This window comes from Leucoraja erinacea, chromosome 12, assembly GCF_028641065.1.
Source record: "Leucoraja erinacea ecotype New England chromosome 12, Leri_hhj_1, whole genome shotgun sequence".
Taxonomy (NCBI): Eukaryota; Metazoa; Chordata; class Chondrichthyes; order Rajiformes; family Rajidae; genus Leucoraja; species Leucoraja erinaceus.
In genome coordinates, this window is record NC_073388.1 from 23307019 (window position 1) to 23326850 (window position 19832).

General features: G+C 39.1%; 1 protein-coding gene across 2 annotated transcripts in view; it reads right to left on the bottom strand.

The window, feature by feature from the left end:
• Positions 1-97: 97 nt before the first annotated feature.
• Positions 98-19832, bottom strand: part of LOC129702179 (endothelin receptor type B-like) — a 33489-nt gene continuing 13754 nt past the window's right edge. The window contains exons 2-8 of one of the 2 annotated variants that reach the window (XM_055643804.1): positions 16672-17207; positions 11052-11164; positions 9937-10141; positions 8609-8758; positions 7530-7663; positions 4192-4300; positions 98-1784 (exon numbers count right to left, since the gene is read on the bottom strand). In XM_055643804.1, the coding sequence (XP_055499779.1) occupies positions 1638-1784; positions 4192-4300; positions 7530-7663; positions 8609-8758; positions 9937-10141; positions 11052-11164; positions 16672-17136 (1323 nt within the window). In that variant the 5' untranslated portion in view covers positions 17137-17207 and the 3' untranslated portion in view covers positions 98-1637. Of the gene's footprint in view, positions 1785-4191; positions 4301-7529; positions 7664-8608; positions 8759-9936; positions 10142-11051; positions 11165-16671; positions 17211-19832 lie in introns of both variants that reach the window. The other variant, XM_055643803.1, reaches the window with a different exon arrangement.

The window sequence follows — 19832 nt, forward strand, 5'->3', positions numbered from 1 at the left end:
CATATTCCATTCAAGATTGATTTATTGATGCTTGAAGCTATTAATTTTCTATTGTAAGCAGTTTTTATTAATGCTCAGTGCCTTCTTGATCAGTGAGTAATGTACACTGGGAAAAGAAAGGACATGAATATTATGTACCTGGATTTACCAGGCAAGGCCACTGATGGTTTAGTAATGGGACATACATCTGAAAACTAGGCATGTCATTAGAAAATCTTAGAAATAAGACACTGAAGTGAAAATAGTCGAGCTTTGATCAAAGCAATTTTTGGGATATTTAAATGCACTCTTGATGTTTTGTGTATAGTATTATAATGCAGAGTGCATATTTAATTCTGTAGTTTCAAACAAATGCCATAATGTGGTTAAAATGAATGAATGAATTGTCATTGTGTTTCTCTTTTCCCTGTCCTTGGTGTCACTGTATGTTCTTATGTTTTAGCTATAAAAGTTGGCTTGGCATTTAAAAACATCTTATGTCAAGCTTAAGAAAATGATTTGAAGATTTTGAAATTTAAATCTTGTAATTTATCATTCACACATTACAGGTAGCTTTATTTGAAAATTCGTATGTTGAATTTTTCTTTATAATTTGAAAGTAAATGAAATTGTTGTTCTCTTACTGAAAATATGAGCTGCCTTGTAAGTAGATAAGATTGTTAACACATGTCTCCTGAACAATAGGAGTTAAGTACCAACCTAATTCCGATTATTTAGAAAAAAACATACTGAACTAAAATATATTATACAGATTCATAGATAATTTATTGCCTTGACAAAATAACTACAATATGGTGCAGAAATACTGCAAACAACTAATCTGTATGAGGCTGTGCAACATGATCTGACTAAGAACCATTTAATGTAGCCAAATGGGTTTCACTCAAAGGATGGAGGCAAGGTGGCGCAGCGGTAGAGTTGCTGCCTTACAGTGCATACAGCGCCAGAGACCTGGGTTCGATCCTGACTATGGGTGCTGTCTGTACGGAGTTTGCACGTTCTCACCGTAACCGGGTGGGTTTTCTCCGAGATCTTTGGTTTCCTGCCACACTCCAAATAACGTGCATGTTTGTTGGTTAATTGGCTTGGTATAAATGTAAATTGTCCCTAGTGTGTGTGTGTGTGTGTTGGATAGTGTTAATGTGCGGGGATCGCTGGTCGGTGCGGACACGGTGGGCTGAAGCGCCTGTTTCCGTGCTGCATCTCTAAACTAAACTAAAAAAGGTGAATTAGTGCATCGGTACAAATGGATATATCCACAATGTTTTACCAAATCAGTAGCGCTTAAAAGTTTTTGCATTGTTTTAGTAAATTTACAGCTTTTTAAATTTATTTTCATAATTACCAAAGTATTCTTTGGATAGAGTATGATCTATTTGTACTTTAATTAATTATTCTCTTTGGCAATTAATCACGAAAGTGAATGAGCAGCCCCTTTTAACTGAAATATCAAGGTCAAAAGAGATGATTTTTGTTTTTATACATTACTGCAAGCATCCAAAGTGTCAATATGCAGACGAACATAAGCTTTTGACTTTCCCATGTATAATGCATTACAGATACAGATATGAAACCATTTTAAATGGTAGTGGAGAGCCAGGAGGAGCTTTCCTCCCCCTAACTTTTTTTTAACTAGTTCAAGATGAGCTGTATTTGTTACTGAAGCGTGAACTGCTCCGATCCAGACCATTTGCATGGACATTGGCTTTCCACTTGACAACAGCCATTTTCTCATCCATCGGTCTGCTCAGAGTTGATCGTTGACACCAACAACACAAGCAGGACTGGAAGGACAATATGAAAATAAACAATCAGCAAATTAGATTAAGATAAGACAGGCTTTAAAAATAGATTTTTAATTATATTTCTTACTTCCACCATTCCTCAAAGTTCAAGAGGGACTTTTTTCAAACATTTAGCTATTTTTCATCAATAGCTAAAAGATAGTTTTTCTAACTTTTACTCTCTTTGTGGTTACTTTATAAACGGTTTGATTAAAATAAAAAAGAATGTGGAATCTGGAAAATTTGCATCAAAGGACAACTTGCATTTTATGTAGACAAGGAACTACAGATGCTGGATATCAAAAAAAACCAGAGGGTCAAGCAGCATCTTTGGAGGACATGGATAGGCGATTTCAGATCGGGACCCTTCTTCTGTGACTCTAACTGCTGAGTTACTCCAGCACTGTATTTGCATTTTATGTAGTACTACTCAGCCTGTAAATAATTTTATTGGAAACTCAGCAATAGGGGAGCTTGAGTGTCTCAGTGCCCCTAGAGCTATGCCAGCGGGAGATTTGTCTCCTGTTAAGGTCCCCCATACTGGACAGGTCGAAGGGTAGAGGTGAGTCGAAGAGCAATCCACTGGTCCTCCAGGTTGGAGGTTGAGCACAGGGCTAACAACCCTGTCTCGTAAAACAAATATGTTATTGAAACAGCAACTGAAGGAATCGACACTACTGGGCGTGATGGACCCAGAACAGACAGGAGTGGAGGACCTTTGTTGCAGGAGGTATAATTGGCAGTAAGTAAGTAAGTAAATAAAATGACTGGAACAATATATTCTGAACAGATTTGGCAGTTTGAGAATGTGGTGGAGTTTGAAAGAACATGACCAATTTACAAAGTTACTATACCAATGAAAAAACAGGAAGGAAGTGAGGAAACATAAAAAGCCTCGAGCTAGAGGACTAAATAGTATGGAAGGAAAATTATACAATTACAAAGTGAGATTTGAAGATAATAATGATTGTTTTAAATGCAGTTTGGATAAAAGGGTGCCAAGAAGACCACTTTCGAAAGAGATGAGTGGTGCAAAATATGTAGATGGTAGAATTTTGCATAGTTTGAAAAATGGCAATTGATCGTAGCTTAACAGGGAAACGGTTGAAGGGGTATAATAGGAGTGAGGGAACTGATTTTTTTAAAGGGTGTAATCGGTTAGGAAATTGCAAACTGCTAAGTAGCAGTCAAGGGTGTGCTGAGGTTGAGGCTGGACTCGTATGCAGAGTAAGACTGAATTCAAGGTTAAAAAGATAAATAAAGCAGGCCAACAACATGATAGAATTTGAACTTCAAGAATGGGCTTTGGTGCAGTGGAAAAGAGTGAAAGGCATAATGGAAAAGATGTCAAAATAAGTGGCGAGGCTAAAACAACATAAGAGCTGTACCATGGGTCATTACTTTGGGGATCCTAATAGAATATCTAATTGGTTAGAAAGTTCTCTGTATGAGATATGAATTATAACTGTTATGGGCCTGTCCCACTTAGACACAGACACACACAAACACACACACACACCTTCCCGTTATGCAGGCGGGGACAGGGCAATCGGGGGGAGCGCTGTCTGAGTGAAATTCACATGGTGCAAAGCCAAGGTGATACAGCGATGAACAGGAAGGTTGGCGCTGTAATTAACACGGCTAAAGCACAGTGTATGGTAAGTCCTTTAAATAAGGGGGGGTAGAGGGGGGATAATGGAGGAAAGCAGTGGAGACAACTTTTAAGAAGCCAGAGATACACGGCTGTGAGGCTCGGCGGACATTTAACATTACCAGTCGGTTATCCTTGGTTCTGAAAACGACTGCTTTTTTTTTCCCCCAATGAGCCAACGAAATTCACCAGTCAGCACTGGCTACAACCTACGAGAACCTTCGACCTGGCGACCCACCTACGGCACGAAAATTCTCGCTATTCTCCATGGCGGCTTCATTTTAGTCGCCGCTAATTTTTCAACATGTTGAACTCCTCACGACCATGAAGGCGACTGCCCGGCAACCACCCACGAATATGTGGTGACTGCATAGTCTCCTGCAGTCGCCTAAAATGTTGCCTATGTGGGACAGGCCCATTAAGCTATATACTTTGGTTAAGACAGATCTTCAGATTTTTGATAATAGATTATTTTACATTTGAAAGGGAAAATGAAATGAGGTTCTGAATGGTGATCTGCTGTGTATGTTATAAGCTGCTGGAAAAATCAAGTATTTTATCACCCCACCACATTTTGTTGAAAAATAATGGTTTCAATTTTTTTTTTTTAGTGTTATATAGACTGATCTTTCCTGGTCATGGGAAGTCCTGTTGCATGCATCCATTTGTCCGGTTATTCTCCTAAAGAAGGATTTGTGTTCTGTGAAAATTCACATTGAGAATAAAATACTTGGTTTGACAATTGGACAAATTTACCTTGAAGCAGTTCTTGAATTTTTGACTGACAAAGTATAATGCCATTGGATTTATGCAGGAATTAAGAGAAGCCATGTTAATCCCAATATAATCCAGAACTAGAAGAAAACTGAACAAAAATGGCATAAATTTTGATTACATTGCAAGTTAAAATATTATTTTGACATGAGCAATTAACTATTTTCCTCGCACCAGAAATGCTAATTTATTGATCAGTTTGTTTTGAATCTTGTCTGTTGCTTCACAAAAATCTTGGCTGTTTAAGTATTTATATATTATGCTTGTTTACAATCATTTATATAAAAAGCTCATAAATGGTTATTGTGCTGATACGCTATACATTGAACTTTTTTATTGTTTCTGAATGTAAACACATTTGTATGCTTGTGTCAATAAATTCTAAACAATGAACATTTCCTATTCTGGATAGCTGATTTAAACATAGAATATAGAAAAATAGGTGCAGGAATAGGCCATTCGGCCCTTCGAGCCAGCACCGCCATTCAATATGATTGTGGCTGATCATCTAAAATCAGTACCCCATTCCTGCTTTTTCCCCATATCCCTTGATTTCTTTAGCCCCGAGAGCTAAATCTAACTCTCTCTTGAAAACATCCAGTAAATTGGCCTCCACGGCCTTCTGGGCAAAGAATTCCACAGATTCACAACTCTCTGGGCGAAGAAGTTTTTCCTCATATCGCCTAAATGACCTACCCCATATTCTTAAATTGTGACCCCTAGTTCTGGACTCCCCCAACATCGGGAACATTTTTCCTGCATCCATCCTGTCCAATCCCTTAAGAATTTAATATTTCCCTAAGATATCCTCTCATCCTTCCAAATTCCAGTGAATACAAACCCAGTCGACTCATTCTTTCTGCAAATGTCAGTCCCGCCATGCCGGGAATTAACCTGGTGAACTTACACTGCACTCAATAGCAATAATGTCATTCATCAAATTTGGAGACCAAAATCGCACACAATACTCCAGGTACGGTCTCACCAGGGCCCAGTACAAATGCAGTAGGACCTCCTTGCTCCTAAACTCAAATCCTCTTGCAATGAAGGCCTACATGCCATTTGCTTTCTTCACTGCCTGCTGTACCTGCATGCTTAGTTTCAGTGACTGATGTACAAACTCACCCAGGTCTCGTTGCACCTCCCCTTTTCCTAATCTGACACAATTCAGATAATAATCTACCTTCTATTCTTTCCACCAAAGTGGATAACCTCACATTTATCCACATTATACTGCATCTGCCATGCATCTGCCCACTCACCCAACCTATCCAAGTCACCCTGCAGCCTCATAGCATCCTCATCGTAGTTCACACTGCCACCCAGTTTTGTGGCATCCTCAAACTTGGAGATGCCATATTTATTTTCCTCATCTGCATCGTTAATATATATTCTAAATAACGGGTCCAAGCACCGAGCCTTGCGGCACCCCACTAGTCACTGCCTGCCATTTTGAAAAGGACCTGTTAATTCCTACTCTTTGCTTCCTGTCTGCCAACCAGTTCTCTATCCATGTCAATACCCTACCCGCAATACCATGTGCTCTAATTTTGCACACTAAGCTCTTGTGTGGGACCTTGTGAAAGGCTTTTAGAAAGTCCAGATACACCATATTCACTGGCTCTCTTATCCATTCTACTTGTTACATCCTCAAAAAATTCCAGAAGATTAGTCGAGCATGATTTCCCCTTCATAAATCCATGCTGACTTTGACCAATCCTGTCATTGCTTTCCACCGCTATAACATCTTTAACAGTCGACTCGAGCATCTTCCCCATTAACGATGTAAGGCTAACTGGTCTATAATTCCCTGTTTTCTCTCTCCCTCCTTTCTTAAAAAGTGGGGTTACATTGGCTACCCTCCAGTCCACAGGAACTGATCCGAGTCGAGAGAGCATTGGAAAATGATCACCAATGCATCCACGATTTCTAGAGCCACCTCCTTAGGATACAGACCGTCAGCCCTGGCGATTTATCTGCCTTCAGTCCCAACAGTTTACCTAACATAATTTCCTGACTAATGTGGATTCCCTTCAGTTCCTCCCTCCCACTAAATTGTTGGTCCCCTAGTATTTCTGGGATCCTGGATTGTTTGTGTCTTCCTTAGTGAATACACAAATACAGAAAAGCAGGCTAGTTGGCAAGCCAATAAGGAGATAATTTTTGAAATGCAGGAGAGGACATGGGAGTTATTCTTTCTAAATCTAACAAGCTGATCTGTGGGCATGTAAAATCTTTTATTTAATTATATAAAGCCACTTTCTAGTTATATTTGGCAGCACAAGGAAGATGGGCACCTTCTAAGCATTATTTTCCATGGACAGGTTTGGAGTTTATTGGCTGTGAGGTGTGAGTGGGAAAACCAGGGCATTCTCACCACACTCTCAAACTTTATTATGGTTACATAGAAAACATAGAAATTAGGTGCAGGAGTAGGCCATTCGGCCCTTCGAGCCTGCACCGCCATTCAATATGATCATGGCTGATCATCCAACTCAGTATCCCGTACCTACCTTCTCTTCATACCCCCTGATCCCCTTAGCCACAAGGGCCACATCTAACTCCCTCTTAAATATAGCCAATGAACCGGCCTCAACTACCCTCTGTGGCAGAGAGTTCCAGAGATTCACCACTCTCTGTGTGAAAAAAGTTCTTCTCCTCTCGGTTTTAAAGGATTTCCCCCTTATCCTTAAGCTGTGACCCCTTGTCCTGGACTTCCCTAACATCGGGAACAATCTTCCTGCATCTAGCCTGTCCAACCCCTTAAGAATTTTGTAAGTTTCTATAAGATCCCCTCTCAATCTCCTAAATTCTAGAGAGACCTCTGGAGTGCGCTGTGGAGCTGTTCCTGCAACTTCCAGGATTGTGTGGTTCATTGTTCCATAATTATTTCAAGCTCACAAGTATCCCATTCAGTGTATCCTTAAATTAATTTTATGTTTGTAAAGTGTATTTTGGTTATCAGTCTGTTTTGTTTTGCTGCAGGGGATATGAAAAATTGGTATTCCATTTTGGGAGCAGTGACTGCTAATTAGGAAAATATAAGTGTGACAGTTATGTTGGGCCCCTGCACTTGCTGCACAAAAGCAAGTAATTACAATGAACTATCCTATTTAAAATATTTTGGATGTGTGGGGCGCAACTCTGAAATGTATCATGGTTTGAAATGTCTGTAGAAGCTTCTGAGTCATACATATGTGTACACTTGCTATTATTTGATTATTATGTTTCTTATCAGTGCCTAAACTGAGAAAACTAAAATCCATTATGTCAGACAAAACAGAAGTGAGAGCAACTTTTAAAAGATATCATCAACCTACCTGAGTAGTTCACATCTATTGGGATCTTGTTCATCGTAAATAGTTTTCTTCAAGATCCTACTTAAATGCAGCGGGAGCCAACTCATGGCAAAGATAACCACCAGACAGAAAACTGTTTTGGCTACCTCACGTCGCTGTGAAAAGTTAAAGAGCAATGTGATAATTACTTAATGTTGAGTTGTCTATGTCTAGGTTTATTCTTTTAAAGTAATAACTTACTAAAATTGTAGTGGCATAACGCAAATAACCATTAGATGAATACAAGTTCTGAACAGTTTTTTTTAATATGGAGGACTAATCCTTTTAACGTTGTAATCTCAATCGCTGAATAAGCATGACCATAGTGACAACTAATTGTGTCTTTGTACTGCTAGTATGTGATTTAGAGTTTAGAGTGGCAAAGTATTGTTCTCGTGTTGATATTTTTAATTCAAGGACATGTTGGTCTTGGTTAGACAGCTGGAAACAACAAACTGCTGGAGGAACTCAGTGGGTCAAGCAGTGGGATGGTTGATATTCTGGATCGAGATTCTGCATCTGGACTGAGAGCATAGAAGGAACATACCAGTACAAAGAGGTGAGGGGGAGGGATGAGATAACATCCAAGACTTGAACACAATAAGTGCAGTCTGCAGGGCTGTGGTTTATGGATTCTGATAAATGGAACCCAATAGGGGATGGATAGGCAGGTGTAACCAGTGGGGAAGATAGGACACCAGAAGGTTAAATAGGTTGATGGAACCTGGAGGCCGGGGAGGGGGGAGGGAGAATAAATATGTAATGGGGGTTAGACAGCTGACGGGAATAATTTGTTGTTTCCTTTTATCAGATGGCCTGTTGCCGTATACTTGATGGAACTTACCGTTTGGTTAAATTCAAAGAAGTGATGTTTAGCCATTCATTTTCTGTTCCAGTGTGATCAAAGGATGCGTAAATAAAAGGTTATGGACTTCGTCCAAACCATCCTTCGAAAGATAAATATTTTCTAGATTCTCAATTGGAGGGTTTTTAGGCTTTCGGTTCCTGCTTACTTTAGTCTGTGTTGTTTCTACTTTGTTTCATCTACTTTGTTGCATTACCTGTTTTATATGATCATTGAGAGCAATTTGCATCCCATTTCTTCGGTTCAGCATTTCGCAGGTCATCAGAGTGTAGAATATACCAGTGCAAGCCAGAGGCAGGCAGAAGTAAAAGCCAAAGAGCCACCAATCCTTCACATTTTTGTAAAACTGTACAAAAAAACAGTTCAAATAGTTTGAGTTTATAATGGGCAATCAACAGTTTTCTAAACACTCCATGAACTGCAATTCATTATTTGAATCAACAAACTATTCTATGGTTAGGGGAAATAACTGAAAATTAGTTTTAGCCACTGTATGGGAGTTCTATTATGATATGAGAAATTGATAATTTGATTAGTGCAAGAACAATTTTGGTCTCAATGTTAGCAAGACCAAGGAGTTGACTTCTGAGGTGAAAAGCCAGAGATCCAAGAAACTGTCTTCAATGGCAGGACCGTGGCTTTGAAAGTCCCTGGCTGTGCATATCTCTGTAGATCTGTTTTGGGTCCAAGTATATTGATGCAATAATAAATAAAACTCATCAAACCGCTACTTCCTCAGAGGATTGCATGTCGCCGAATAAGCTTTCAAACTTCTACAAGTACACAGTAGAGAACATGGTCTGGTTATATCATGGTCTAATTTGGTAACTTGAACACTTGGCAATGATGGAGGAGGCTGCAGAAAGTGGTAGACATTGCTTGGTCCATCACGGACATCAACTTCCCTACAGGTAAAGGGATCTACACGAGCAGCTACCACAAAAAGTCAGCTAGTATCATAAGATCCACATCATCCTGGCCATGATCTTGTCTCGTACCATTGGGAAGAAGATACAGGAGCCTAAAAATCATGAACTCCATGTTCAAGAACAGCTTCTTTGCTGCAGCCATTAGATTCTTGAACACTGTATAACATTAACCATTACATCAGCAACTTTGAACTGCAATAGACTTTATTTTGATTGCACCATGAACTTGGTTTTCCACTATTATGGTCTGGTTATTGATAATTAATTTATTGTATTATTGATTATTGTATATTTGTTTTGCATTAATGGGCCTATAAAGCTGCAGCAATTGTTATATTGCTGGTACATATGAGAGTTAAACACTCTTGACAGAGCTGTGTTGTATTATTTTTAAGACGTATTCAAAACCTCCTTTATCCTTCCCTTTCCCACATCCAGGTTAACATGTATATGACAAATGATAATGAACTAAACAATCCAAATATTCACATTTATGACAAATTGGTTATCATTTTTGTGTTTTTCAGTTTGCTTATTGTACTTGATCAAGTAAATTAAATGTTAAAATGTGAACATTTTTTACATTGACTCTTACCTCCATGAATCCTGATGGCTGGGACAAGTGAAGCAGGCACACATTAAGGTCTTGTCCACGATACTTAATTGAAACCATATTGAACCCAATAGCTTCTGGAATTGCCAAAATAATTGAGATCAACCAAATGGCTGTCACTTCCAAAGCTTTCTTCAAGGGAATGCCAATGCCCTGGACACGACTCCAGGAGGCCACAGCTCGATACCTTTATATAAAATATAAAAAATAAAAAAAAACCCATGACAAGTTGATAATTTCTCATTTAAGATATTTTATAATTCCAAGAAAGTGTCACTCAGCCTGTCAGTGAAATACCAGTCATCTCATGGTAATTTCTGTTTGAAAAGAAGTTCCTGTTTTGTATGTTTAGCTGCACATGCTCACTTCATGGTTCCATTCAGTTTTGTGAAGAATGTGAACTGTTATTACATCCAGAAGATCAATGCCTATATTTTTGCAAAATATTAAATAGCTTCATACATAATTCAATGTCTTAATTCATACTTTGCAAAGATGGCATAGCCCTCTCAACTTTCAGTCCATAGTTGCATGTAGTTTTTTTTATAAATTCAGTCTTTGTAAATATACCACAGAGTGGTTAAGTAGGTCCGTTGCCTGTAATATTGACATGATCTGTGCAAATGATAATTCCCAAGATCAGTAAAATTTATGTCGTTTTCTTAGCTGTCTCTCAGTGTTTCAGTGTACTTCATGAAGGATGGATAAAATGGGAGACATATTTATGTTTCAGGAAATTGACAATAAATGCATTTTAAGAGCAAGTGTTCTATTTTACTGAAGCTGTATTTGCAGATAGACCCAGAGCTTGTAACATTTAGTGACTTCACAAAGATGAGCAATTATTATTAATAGTAAATAATTGGGATGGTTACTTAAAATTATTAGCTTTGATTCCAAACTGCCCAATCTAATATCTGGAACTGAGCATGGGCACTTAACCCAAACATGTAAACTGTTTGTCAATTCAAAGATGCGTTTTTAACCAGATTCAGTAATAATTATTGAAACAAGTGACCATCACAGTAATATATATACCTTCCATTTAATTGTCTGAACAATGAAAAAAAAGAAAACATTTTGGGAACATTTTATACCTGTCAATGCTCAGTGCACAAAGACTGAGGACTGTGATACCAACAGATGCCTTCTGGACAAATGGTACAAACTTGCAAACCTCAACTCCAAAAGGCCAGTCTACTGCCAGTAGCTATTAAAAAGAAAAGAAAATTGAATGCGATTATGAAGTTGAAAACATTGAAACAATAGAAGAAAATAGAATTACTGTTTACGTTGAATAAGCAGTCAATGTATTGAGAGTTTGTTCTATGATGTCAGGATGCTAAGATTGCTGCAGCTTTATTCTTGGGCCTGAATGTACTGAAGACGAAATGCACTTACAGTTCCGACATCACACAATAAACTATCCAAGAAAATGTTGACCATTTTCAAATAGTTGCATACAAAAAATCATTGGCAGTGTCAACGAGTAAAATACTACCTTTTCCTCTTCCTGTTAACTAGAAAAACGCATGACTTTGGAGAAATCAAATAAAATCTAGACAGCTGAATTTTTAATTTCATGAGGGGAATAGATCGGGTAAATGCACAAATTTAGACAGATGAATTTTTGATTTCATGAGAGGAACAAATCGGGCAGATACAGAGTATCTTGCCCAGAGTAGGGTATTCGAGGACCAGAGAACAGGTTCAAAGGTTTCATAGGTCTTTTATTGTCATGTGTACCTATTAAGGTACAGTGATATGCGAATTACCATACAGCCATACAAAAAAAAAGCAACAAGACACACAACTACATAAAGTTTACATAAACATCTACCACAGCGGATTCCCCACATTCCTCACTGTGATGGAAGGCAAAAAAGTCCAAGCTTTTTCTTCTTTATTCTCCTGCAGTCGGGGCAGTCGAACCATCCGTTGGGGCGATCGAAGCTCCTGCAGATCCATCGGGGTGGTCAAAGCTCCTGCGGCTTGGATCTCCCGAAAGTCGGTCTCTAACCAGAGACCGCAAGCTCCACGGTGTTAAAGTCCGCAGGCACCCATGGTTGGAGCCCCAAAGTCGATCCCTGGCAAAGGGATCGCGGGCTACAAGATGTTAAGTCCTGCAGGCACCCGCGGTGGAGCTCTCAAAGTCGGTCTCCAGCAAAGGCCACCAACTCCTCGATGTTAGGCCGCAGTGCAAACGGAGATATGATACGAAAAAAATCGCATCTCCGTCGAGGTGAGAGATTAAAAAAGTTTCCCCCAACCCCTCCCCCCACATAAAACAAGCTAAAGAACACTAAAAACATACATTTAACACAAACAACAAAGAAGGAAGGGACAGACAGACTGTTGGCGAGGCAGCAATTGCTGGCTCCACCCGGTGAAGGGGAAAAGATTTAATAGGAATCTGAGGGCTAACCTTTTCAAACAAAGGGTGGTGGGTGTATGGAACAAGCTGATAGAGGAGGTAGTTGAGGCTGGGACTATCCCAACTTTTAAGAAAGAGTTAGACAGGTACATGGATAGGACAGGTTTGGAGGGATATGGACCAAGCACAGGCAGGTGGGACTAGTGTAGCTGGGACATATTGGCCGGTGTGGGCAAGTTGGGCCAAAGGGCCTGTTTCCACACGGTATCACTCTATGACTATGACTCCAAAAGTTGGCCAATTGACTGATAATGAGTTTGATCCAGGGCAGGCAACTTCTTCATATGCGTCCCACCTAGCAACCCAAACATTTTGCTCCCTCCCACACCACTGCACCATAGCTGCAGTCTTTTTCAATTTTAAACTGCATTATTGCAGTTTTCAAAAATTGCTTTGATGGCGTTTGCCGAAATTGTAGCCCGCTTTTCTTAAAAGGAAAAGATTAGTAGATAATTGCCAACATCACTACATACGAGTTCTGTGTCAGTATGCACCCCCCTGATGTGCAAACACTTTGCTGCTATTTTACTCGGAAATGATACCGTGGAACACGTTGAGTAGTAGAATTTAATTGGTTCAAAATGATCATGCTCTCATTGCTATTAGTTCTCATTGAAGAAGATTCAGAAGGTGGTGGTGTATTAGTTGAAGGAGTCGTTTTGATATACTGGAAGAGTAACACGTTTTCCATAGGCTGTGACAAGAATATGGTACGGAGGTCATTGTGATTAAACTCCAGGAAGGTTTGAAAAGTGGGAATAAAGATTTCACTCGGGCATAAGAAGCCAATGGACATTGAGGCCAAAACTTGCTCCAGTGTGTGGAATCATGAATTGTGACATACTGACGATTCAAGATGTTGAGGCAAGGGAAACTATGAAGGAAAGTACAGAAGTGAAGAAGTCTTAAGCTTGATGAGGTATGTATTAGATTTTGATGGCAGATAAAGATTAAGCATCAACAATATTTCAAACTGAAAATAATGACTTGCAAATCAGAATTTGGCAGTTTGCTGAATTCAAACATAAGCAGAATGCTGGAAGTCACAAACAATAGATGCTTGAATCTGAAGCAACACTCGAGAAACAACATCTAATTTTTCATCTGGGCGCGCTGCAGTTTGCAGGACTCAAAATTGAATTTTGCAACTTTAGATAACTTTATGTTTGTATCAAGACCGGCCATTCATCTAAAGAATCGTTTCAGCCCAAAACATCACCTATTCATGTTCTCCTGAGATGCTGCCTGACCTGCTGAGTTACTCCAGCATTTTGTGTCCTTTTTGACCATTTGTATTTGCTATTCCTCTCCCCCTATTTTCATTTGTATATCCTGGCCTGCTCAGCACATCCCAGACTATTCAACATCACTCAGATTTCACATCTGTAACATGACTTTCTCAGTCTTGTACGCAATACTCCAATCGCAAATATGCTAAATGTCTTCTTTACCATTCTACCTCCTTGTGTATTTGCTACTTTCACAGAGCTATGGACTTGGACTTTAAGATCTCTCTGCCATTGCTAGTAAGAGTCTGCCATTAACTGAAGATAGACACAAAAAGCTGGAGTAACTCAGCGGGTCAGCATCTCTGGAGAAAATGAAAAGGTGACCTTTCTGTTCAAGACCCTTCTTCAGTAACCTTTCCCCTTACATTTGAACACCCAAAGTGCAACACCTAGCGCATCTCTGGATGAACCTACATCTGCTATTTCTGCCCGTATCTGTTGTTAATCTATATCTTGCTGTGTATTTTGAAAGCCTTCTTCACTCTCCACAACTCCATCAATTTTGGTGTTGTCTAAAAACTTAATGCCCCTGTCCCACTTAGGAAACCTGAACGGAAACCTCTGCCGACCTTGCGCCCCACCCAAGGTTTCCATGAGTCGCCAGTGGTTTTGGTCACTCGCCTGGAAAGCCACGACCGAGACGTGAGCTGCATCTACTGACCAAAGATCCTACAGGATATTTGCTTCCGACCACACACACACACACGCACGCACGCACGCACACACACACACACACACACCGCGAAGGTGGGGGCCAGGGACAGCAGAGGAGCGCTTTCTGCGTGATGAAGAGGATGGTAAACGGCTGCCTCAGAGCACGGTAAGTCATTTAGAGAGCGCGTGAGGGAGGGAGAGAAGGGGAGAGAAGGACAGAGAAGGACAGAGAAGGGGAGAGAGAAGGAGAGATATGGGGAGAGAAGGGGGGGGGGGGGGGGAGAAGGAGTGGAGACAGTGTAAGAAGTTTAATAAAGTTAGCGGGCATTTTACCTTCCGGCGGATCTTCTTGGTCCTGAAAACCAAAGATCCTATAGGTCACTATAGGATCTTTGCTGAAAACTCCAATGAGCCAATCAAAATGGCAGGTCAGGGAAGGAGATGGCCTTCGACTGCCTGTAAGTAAATAGCGACCCCACTACACTGGCTTCGACCAAACGGCAACCTATTTTTAGTCGAGGCCGGTTTTGAATTTGTTGAAATAATCGCAGGAACATAGAAGAAGCCTCGACTACGCGGGAACCACTTTCAACCATTAAGGAGAGTGACCAAAACCTCTGGGAACCTCACGGAAACCTTGGGTGGGGCGCAAGGTCATCAGAGGTTTCCGTTCAGGTTTCCTAAGTGGGACAGGGACTTTACTAACCAATCCATCTACATTGTCATCCAAGTCATATAACACAAACAACAGAGGTCTCAGTACTGATCGTTGCAGAACTCCAGTGATCACAGACCTCCAGCCAGTATTATACCCTTATATTACTGCTCTCTATCATCTATGAGTAAGCCAATTCTGAATCCAAATGACCGTCTCACAATGGTGGATTCCATGCATTGTAATCTTCAGGATCAGCCTACCTTGAGAGACATTGTCAAATGCTTTTTTAAGAAAGATGTTTGTAAGTACTGTTTTGCTGGCATTTTGTGGGAATATCGGTGTAGTTGAATTTCAGTATAACATAGATATACAAGAGACTGCAGATGCTGAAACATTGAGAAAAAAAAACTGCTGGTGAAACTGAATGGTTCATGGACAGAAGACAGTTTGAGTTGGGACCTTTCATTATTATGGAACGATATTTGCTCTTCAAGTGCCCTAGAAGTGTTCTTTTCATAGAACATCTTAGCCGTTTTTAAATAGTAGCTAATTTATTCCTTGAGTGTACACTTGTTCATGACATTTAATCAGATAGCAACATTTGGGGGGAAGTATCCACCTTGCATTTTAAAAAGCCATATTTTGCCTTTCTCTATTTTGGAAATAGCTTAGAATTTGTAATTGGGATGTATGAAGAAGGGTCCTGATCTGAAACATCCTCTGACAATTGTCCTCCACACTGGGTGCTGCCTGATCTGCTGAGTTTCCCAGCAGTTTATTTTTAATATTACACGGATAGTTGGAGGGGATGACATTATTCTGATGTCAAATACGAGGTTTAGCTGAGTATGACAAATGCATTTGTTGTGGATAATGCCAACTAGAGTAACATGTAGATTATGGAGAGATATGGTCTCAGGATGAAACATCACAGCATAAAACCCGTGACAATGCTTGGACCCATAAGAGTGAAATCCTGAATTTATCAAGAAATACTGAATACTCAGCTTTGCAGTATTTCTGTTTCACTAGTATTATGCACATACTTGGTCTCTGCCATAAATGATTAAAAAAACTGAATATCCATAATAACCAGTTGCATAAAAGTGCTTATTGTAATGTCTTGGTAGACAAAAATGCTGGAGAAACTCAGCGGGGGAGGCAGCATCTATGGAGCGAAGGAAATAGGCGACGTTTTGGGTCGAGACCCTTCTTCAGACGTTATGTAATAGTAATATTTTTATAGGTCAGTATTAATGTCTTTATAGGACAGTTGATTCAGTTTGGTGTGCATTAACATTAGCTTGATGCATTAAATTATCTTTGGTTTTGTACTTTATGTGTGATTTGGCTTATATTGCACGTTTAACTGCATATAGTTCTTCATAATTGCTTTCATTTTTGTGATAAACATGAACAATTTAATTATTATTCAAACCAGAACATCCTGAAAGCTTAATCATAGTATTTAAAATGTATTGTGGAAGGGAAAGATATTTGCTTTTCACAGACATACACTAGAAATGTCCTTTTTTTTTCACAGAATAGGTTGGCCTTTTTAAGTAGTATCTAATTTATCTCTTGAATACGTAGATATCATGTATCTAATCACAAAACTAAAATTTTCCATGCTCTTTGTACATCAAAGAGTCGTTTTTGCCCCTGTTCTCTTTCTGTAATACCTTGTAAACGGTAACTGGGATGTCTATCAGGATGTAGAGAAGATCTCCGAGAGCTAGACTGGCAATCAAGACATTTGGTCCATTTCTCATACATTTGTTCTTGTAGATGATTCGGATCAATGTAGAATTTCCAATGATTCCCACCACAAAGATCATGCAGGAGACCACAGAATTGATGTATTTGAAAGCGTGTCGTATTTCTGTTTGTTTAGTACACATCGGAGGAACTGAAGACCCAGACGTTTTCTGTGAGGGCCTCTTGGTTGGATGTTCATATTTGTTTGTGTACGACAGAATAGCAGTAGGTGTTGATGGGCTTGAAAAAGTAGTTCTGTTTGGCTTTAGGTTGTCTGTAATAAAATTCCTAGTGGATGTATTTTTGGAAGGTTCTTCCTGACCACGAGTGATGACATTCAGGCAGATGAATAGAAGTGTAAAAGACACCACAGTGTTTGTCATGGTCATTTGATGATTGGATCCAGGCACAGATTCAGTAGTAACTGGTTGTGTTTAAATGATGGTGACAAAGATGTCTTCTGCTGCGAACAAAATAAATGAAGAACAATGAGGGAAGATTCGATTTTCTGAAAACAGTTAGCTTTCTTACCTTATCCTCAGCTACTTTTAGGAAAACCTGGATGTGAGCCTTGATAGACTTGATAGGACTGCCATATCATCACTTTTAAATGAGAACAAGTTTTTTTTTAAGAGCAAATTTAATCTTGTTCATTCGTGGCAGTCTAATATTGGCAGTCTAATATCATAAAGGTAATACAGTTAGTACACATAAAAGATTTCAGAAGTTCTTTAGGAGCAGAATAAGGCCATTCAGCCCATCAAGTCTACCTCACCATTCAATCATGAGTGATCTATCTTTCCCTTCCAAACCCATTCTCCTGCTTTCTCCCCATAACCCCTGACACCCTTACTAATCAAGAATCTGTCAATCTGGACTTTAAAAATACCCAATGACTTGACCTTCACAGTCATCTGTGGGAATGAATTCCACAGATTCACCACCCACTGACTAAATAAATTCCTCTTCATCTCATTTCCAAAGATACATCCTTTTATTCTGAGGCTATGGCCTCTGGTTCTGGACTCCCATTAGTGGAAACATCATCTCTACATCCACTCTATCCAGACCTTTCACCAATCAGTAAGTTTCAATGTTCCCCCTTTGTTTTACGAAGGATTCATCTCATATTTTCTATAAACAAAATGTGTTGATGCTAGACTACTGAAATATTTAGGTTTTCTAATTTCCGATAGTCTACATGATTATGTAATCAATGCTGTTTTTACCACACGATGCTGCAGTAGTCAAACAAATCTTGAAATCCAATAAATGAATATTAACTAAACTCTATAAATGCAGAGCTTTGTAACTTCATCTTTGCTGTGGACTTTGGAATTCAGAGCACTGATTACTTTTTAATTAATTTCCTCAGTCCCTATTTGGTATGAATTAAATGTTGGCATTGTGTTGCTTTATGGCTCAGAATATGAAACACAGATTATTCTAATACATTGTTATTGTCACTCAGGTTTTTGATGCACTTTATTTCAGACTCTTAACATTTTGTGCCAACATGAATTTTCCTCTGCTTTATTAAAGTTATTAATCAATTTACAAAGATCTACATTAGGAACAGATGGAAGCAATTCTATTTCAATGAAATAGATCTGACCTGACTCGAATCTCAACTCTGAAGTCGCATTTACCCATGGTAACCATTCATTCTATTAATTCATCAATAATCCATTAACACTCTACCTTAAAACATATTCAAATACTCTGCTTCTACCATGGAGGAAGAAAGTTCAAAGGCTTACAAACCTCTGACTTTAGCCTCATCCCTGTTTTAAATAGGCAACCCTTATTTTGAAACATGATTTTAAGTTCTAGAATTATTTTGCAGGTCATCCACTCTGCTGTTTTCTCAAACACCTCTTAATCTCCAAACCTCCAGTGGATACAAGGCTAGGCTCTCCAACCTGCCTTGTAAAGCAACTCTCTCATTCCAGGTATTAATCTTGTAAACTTCTGAACTGAGGCATAATTAAATAAAAAATGCTGTTTCATATTAAGTGCTAGTATTTTCTTCATATATTGGTTGCATTTATGTAGCTCAGAACTTTAATATGCCAAATCACACCCTTTTCCCCATAATCAATAACATTTTGCGACTTCTAAGCCTTTTAGTATGCAATTATGTCCAACACTGTCACTGTAGTAACATGATAGAAACAGGTAGTTGTACACAACAATAGCACATAAGCAGCCTTATGTCAATCACATAACTTAATTTCATTGACATTTGTTCAAGGTAAGCGTTGAATGGTTTTGGAATGATACCATGGAATCTCATGTAGCCACCTGAAAAGGTAGATGATTTTGTCTTGCCTTAAAGCAGGTACTTCTGCTGGTGGCAGACCCAAATCATGTGCACAATTTCTCAAGTGGATTTTAAACCTAAGACCTCGATTCATTCTGAAAAATATTGACAATTGCTGACGCCTTCAATTATAAATTTCATGGCCTAATCAAAAACCTCCTTTTCAATATATTCAACAAATAAGCTTTTTTATGTAAGGGTTTATGTAAAATGAGTTTGTGAATGAAAACATATTTGTGGATCCTTGTGCCATGTTAGGATTTCATAAAATGTGACTTTCGTGTGATTTTCCTGTTGCTTGAAGGCATACTTCATTGTAAAAACCAATGTTACACCATACTAAGATTTTTTCAACTGACTACTACCTGCTGTCTTTGCTATATATTTTCCATAAGAGCAAATGGAATTCTGGTTTAGCACGAACAGTAACTGGGTGTTATGGATAAAAGAAGAAGAGGTGCTGATCCGATTCTTTTGTGGGATTAACAAGTCCAACATTATAAAATAGTCCTTTGTTGCAATTTATCTCTGTGGGTAAAGAACTGAGAAAATTTTGTTTATCTTTTTTTTTTCTTTTTTTATTTGGTTCCAGGATAACCAACCCCATTCTGATTGCCGTCATCATGTGTTGAAGGGGGGATAACCATCACTTCGATCAGTTTCAGTTTAGTGTATTGAATTGTCACGTACACAGAGATACAGTGAAAAGCTTTTGTTGCGTGCTATCTAGTCAATGGAAAGACAATACTTGATTGCAATCGA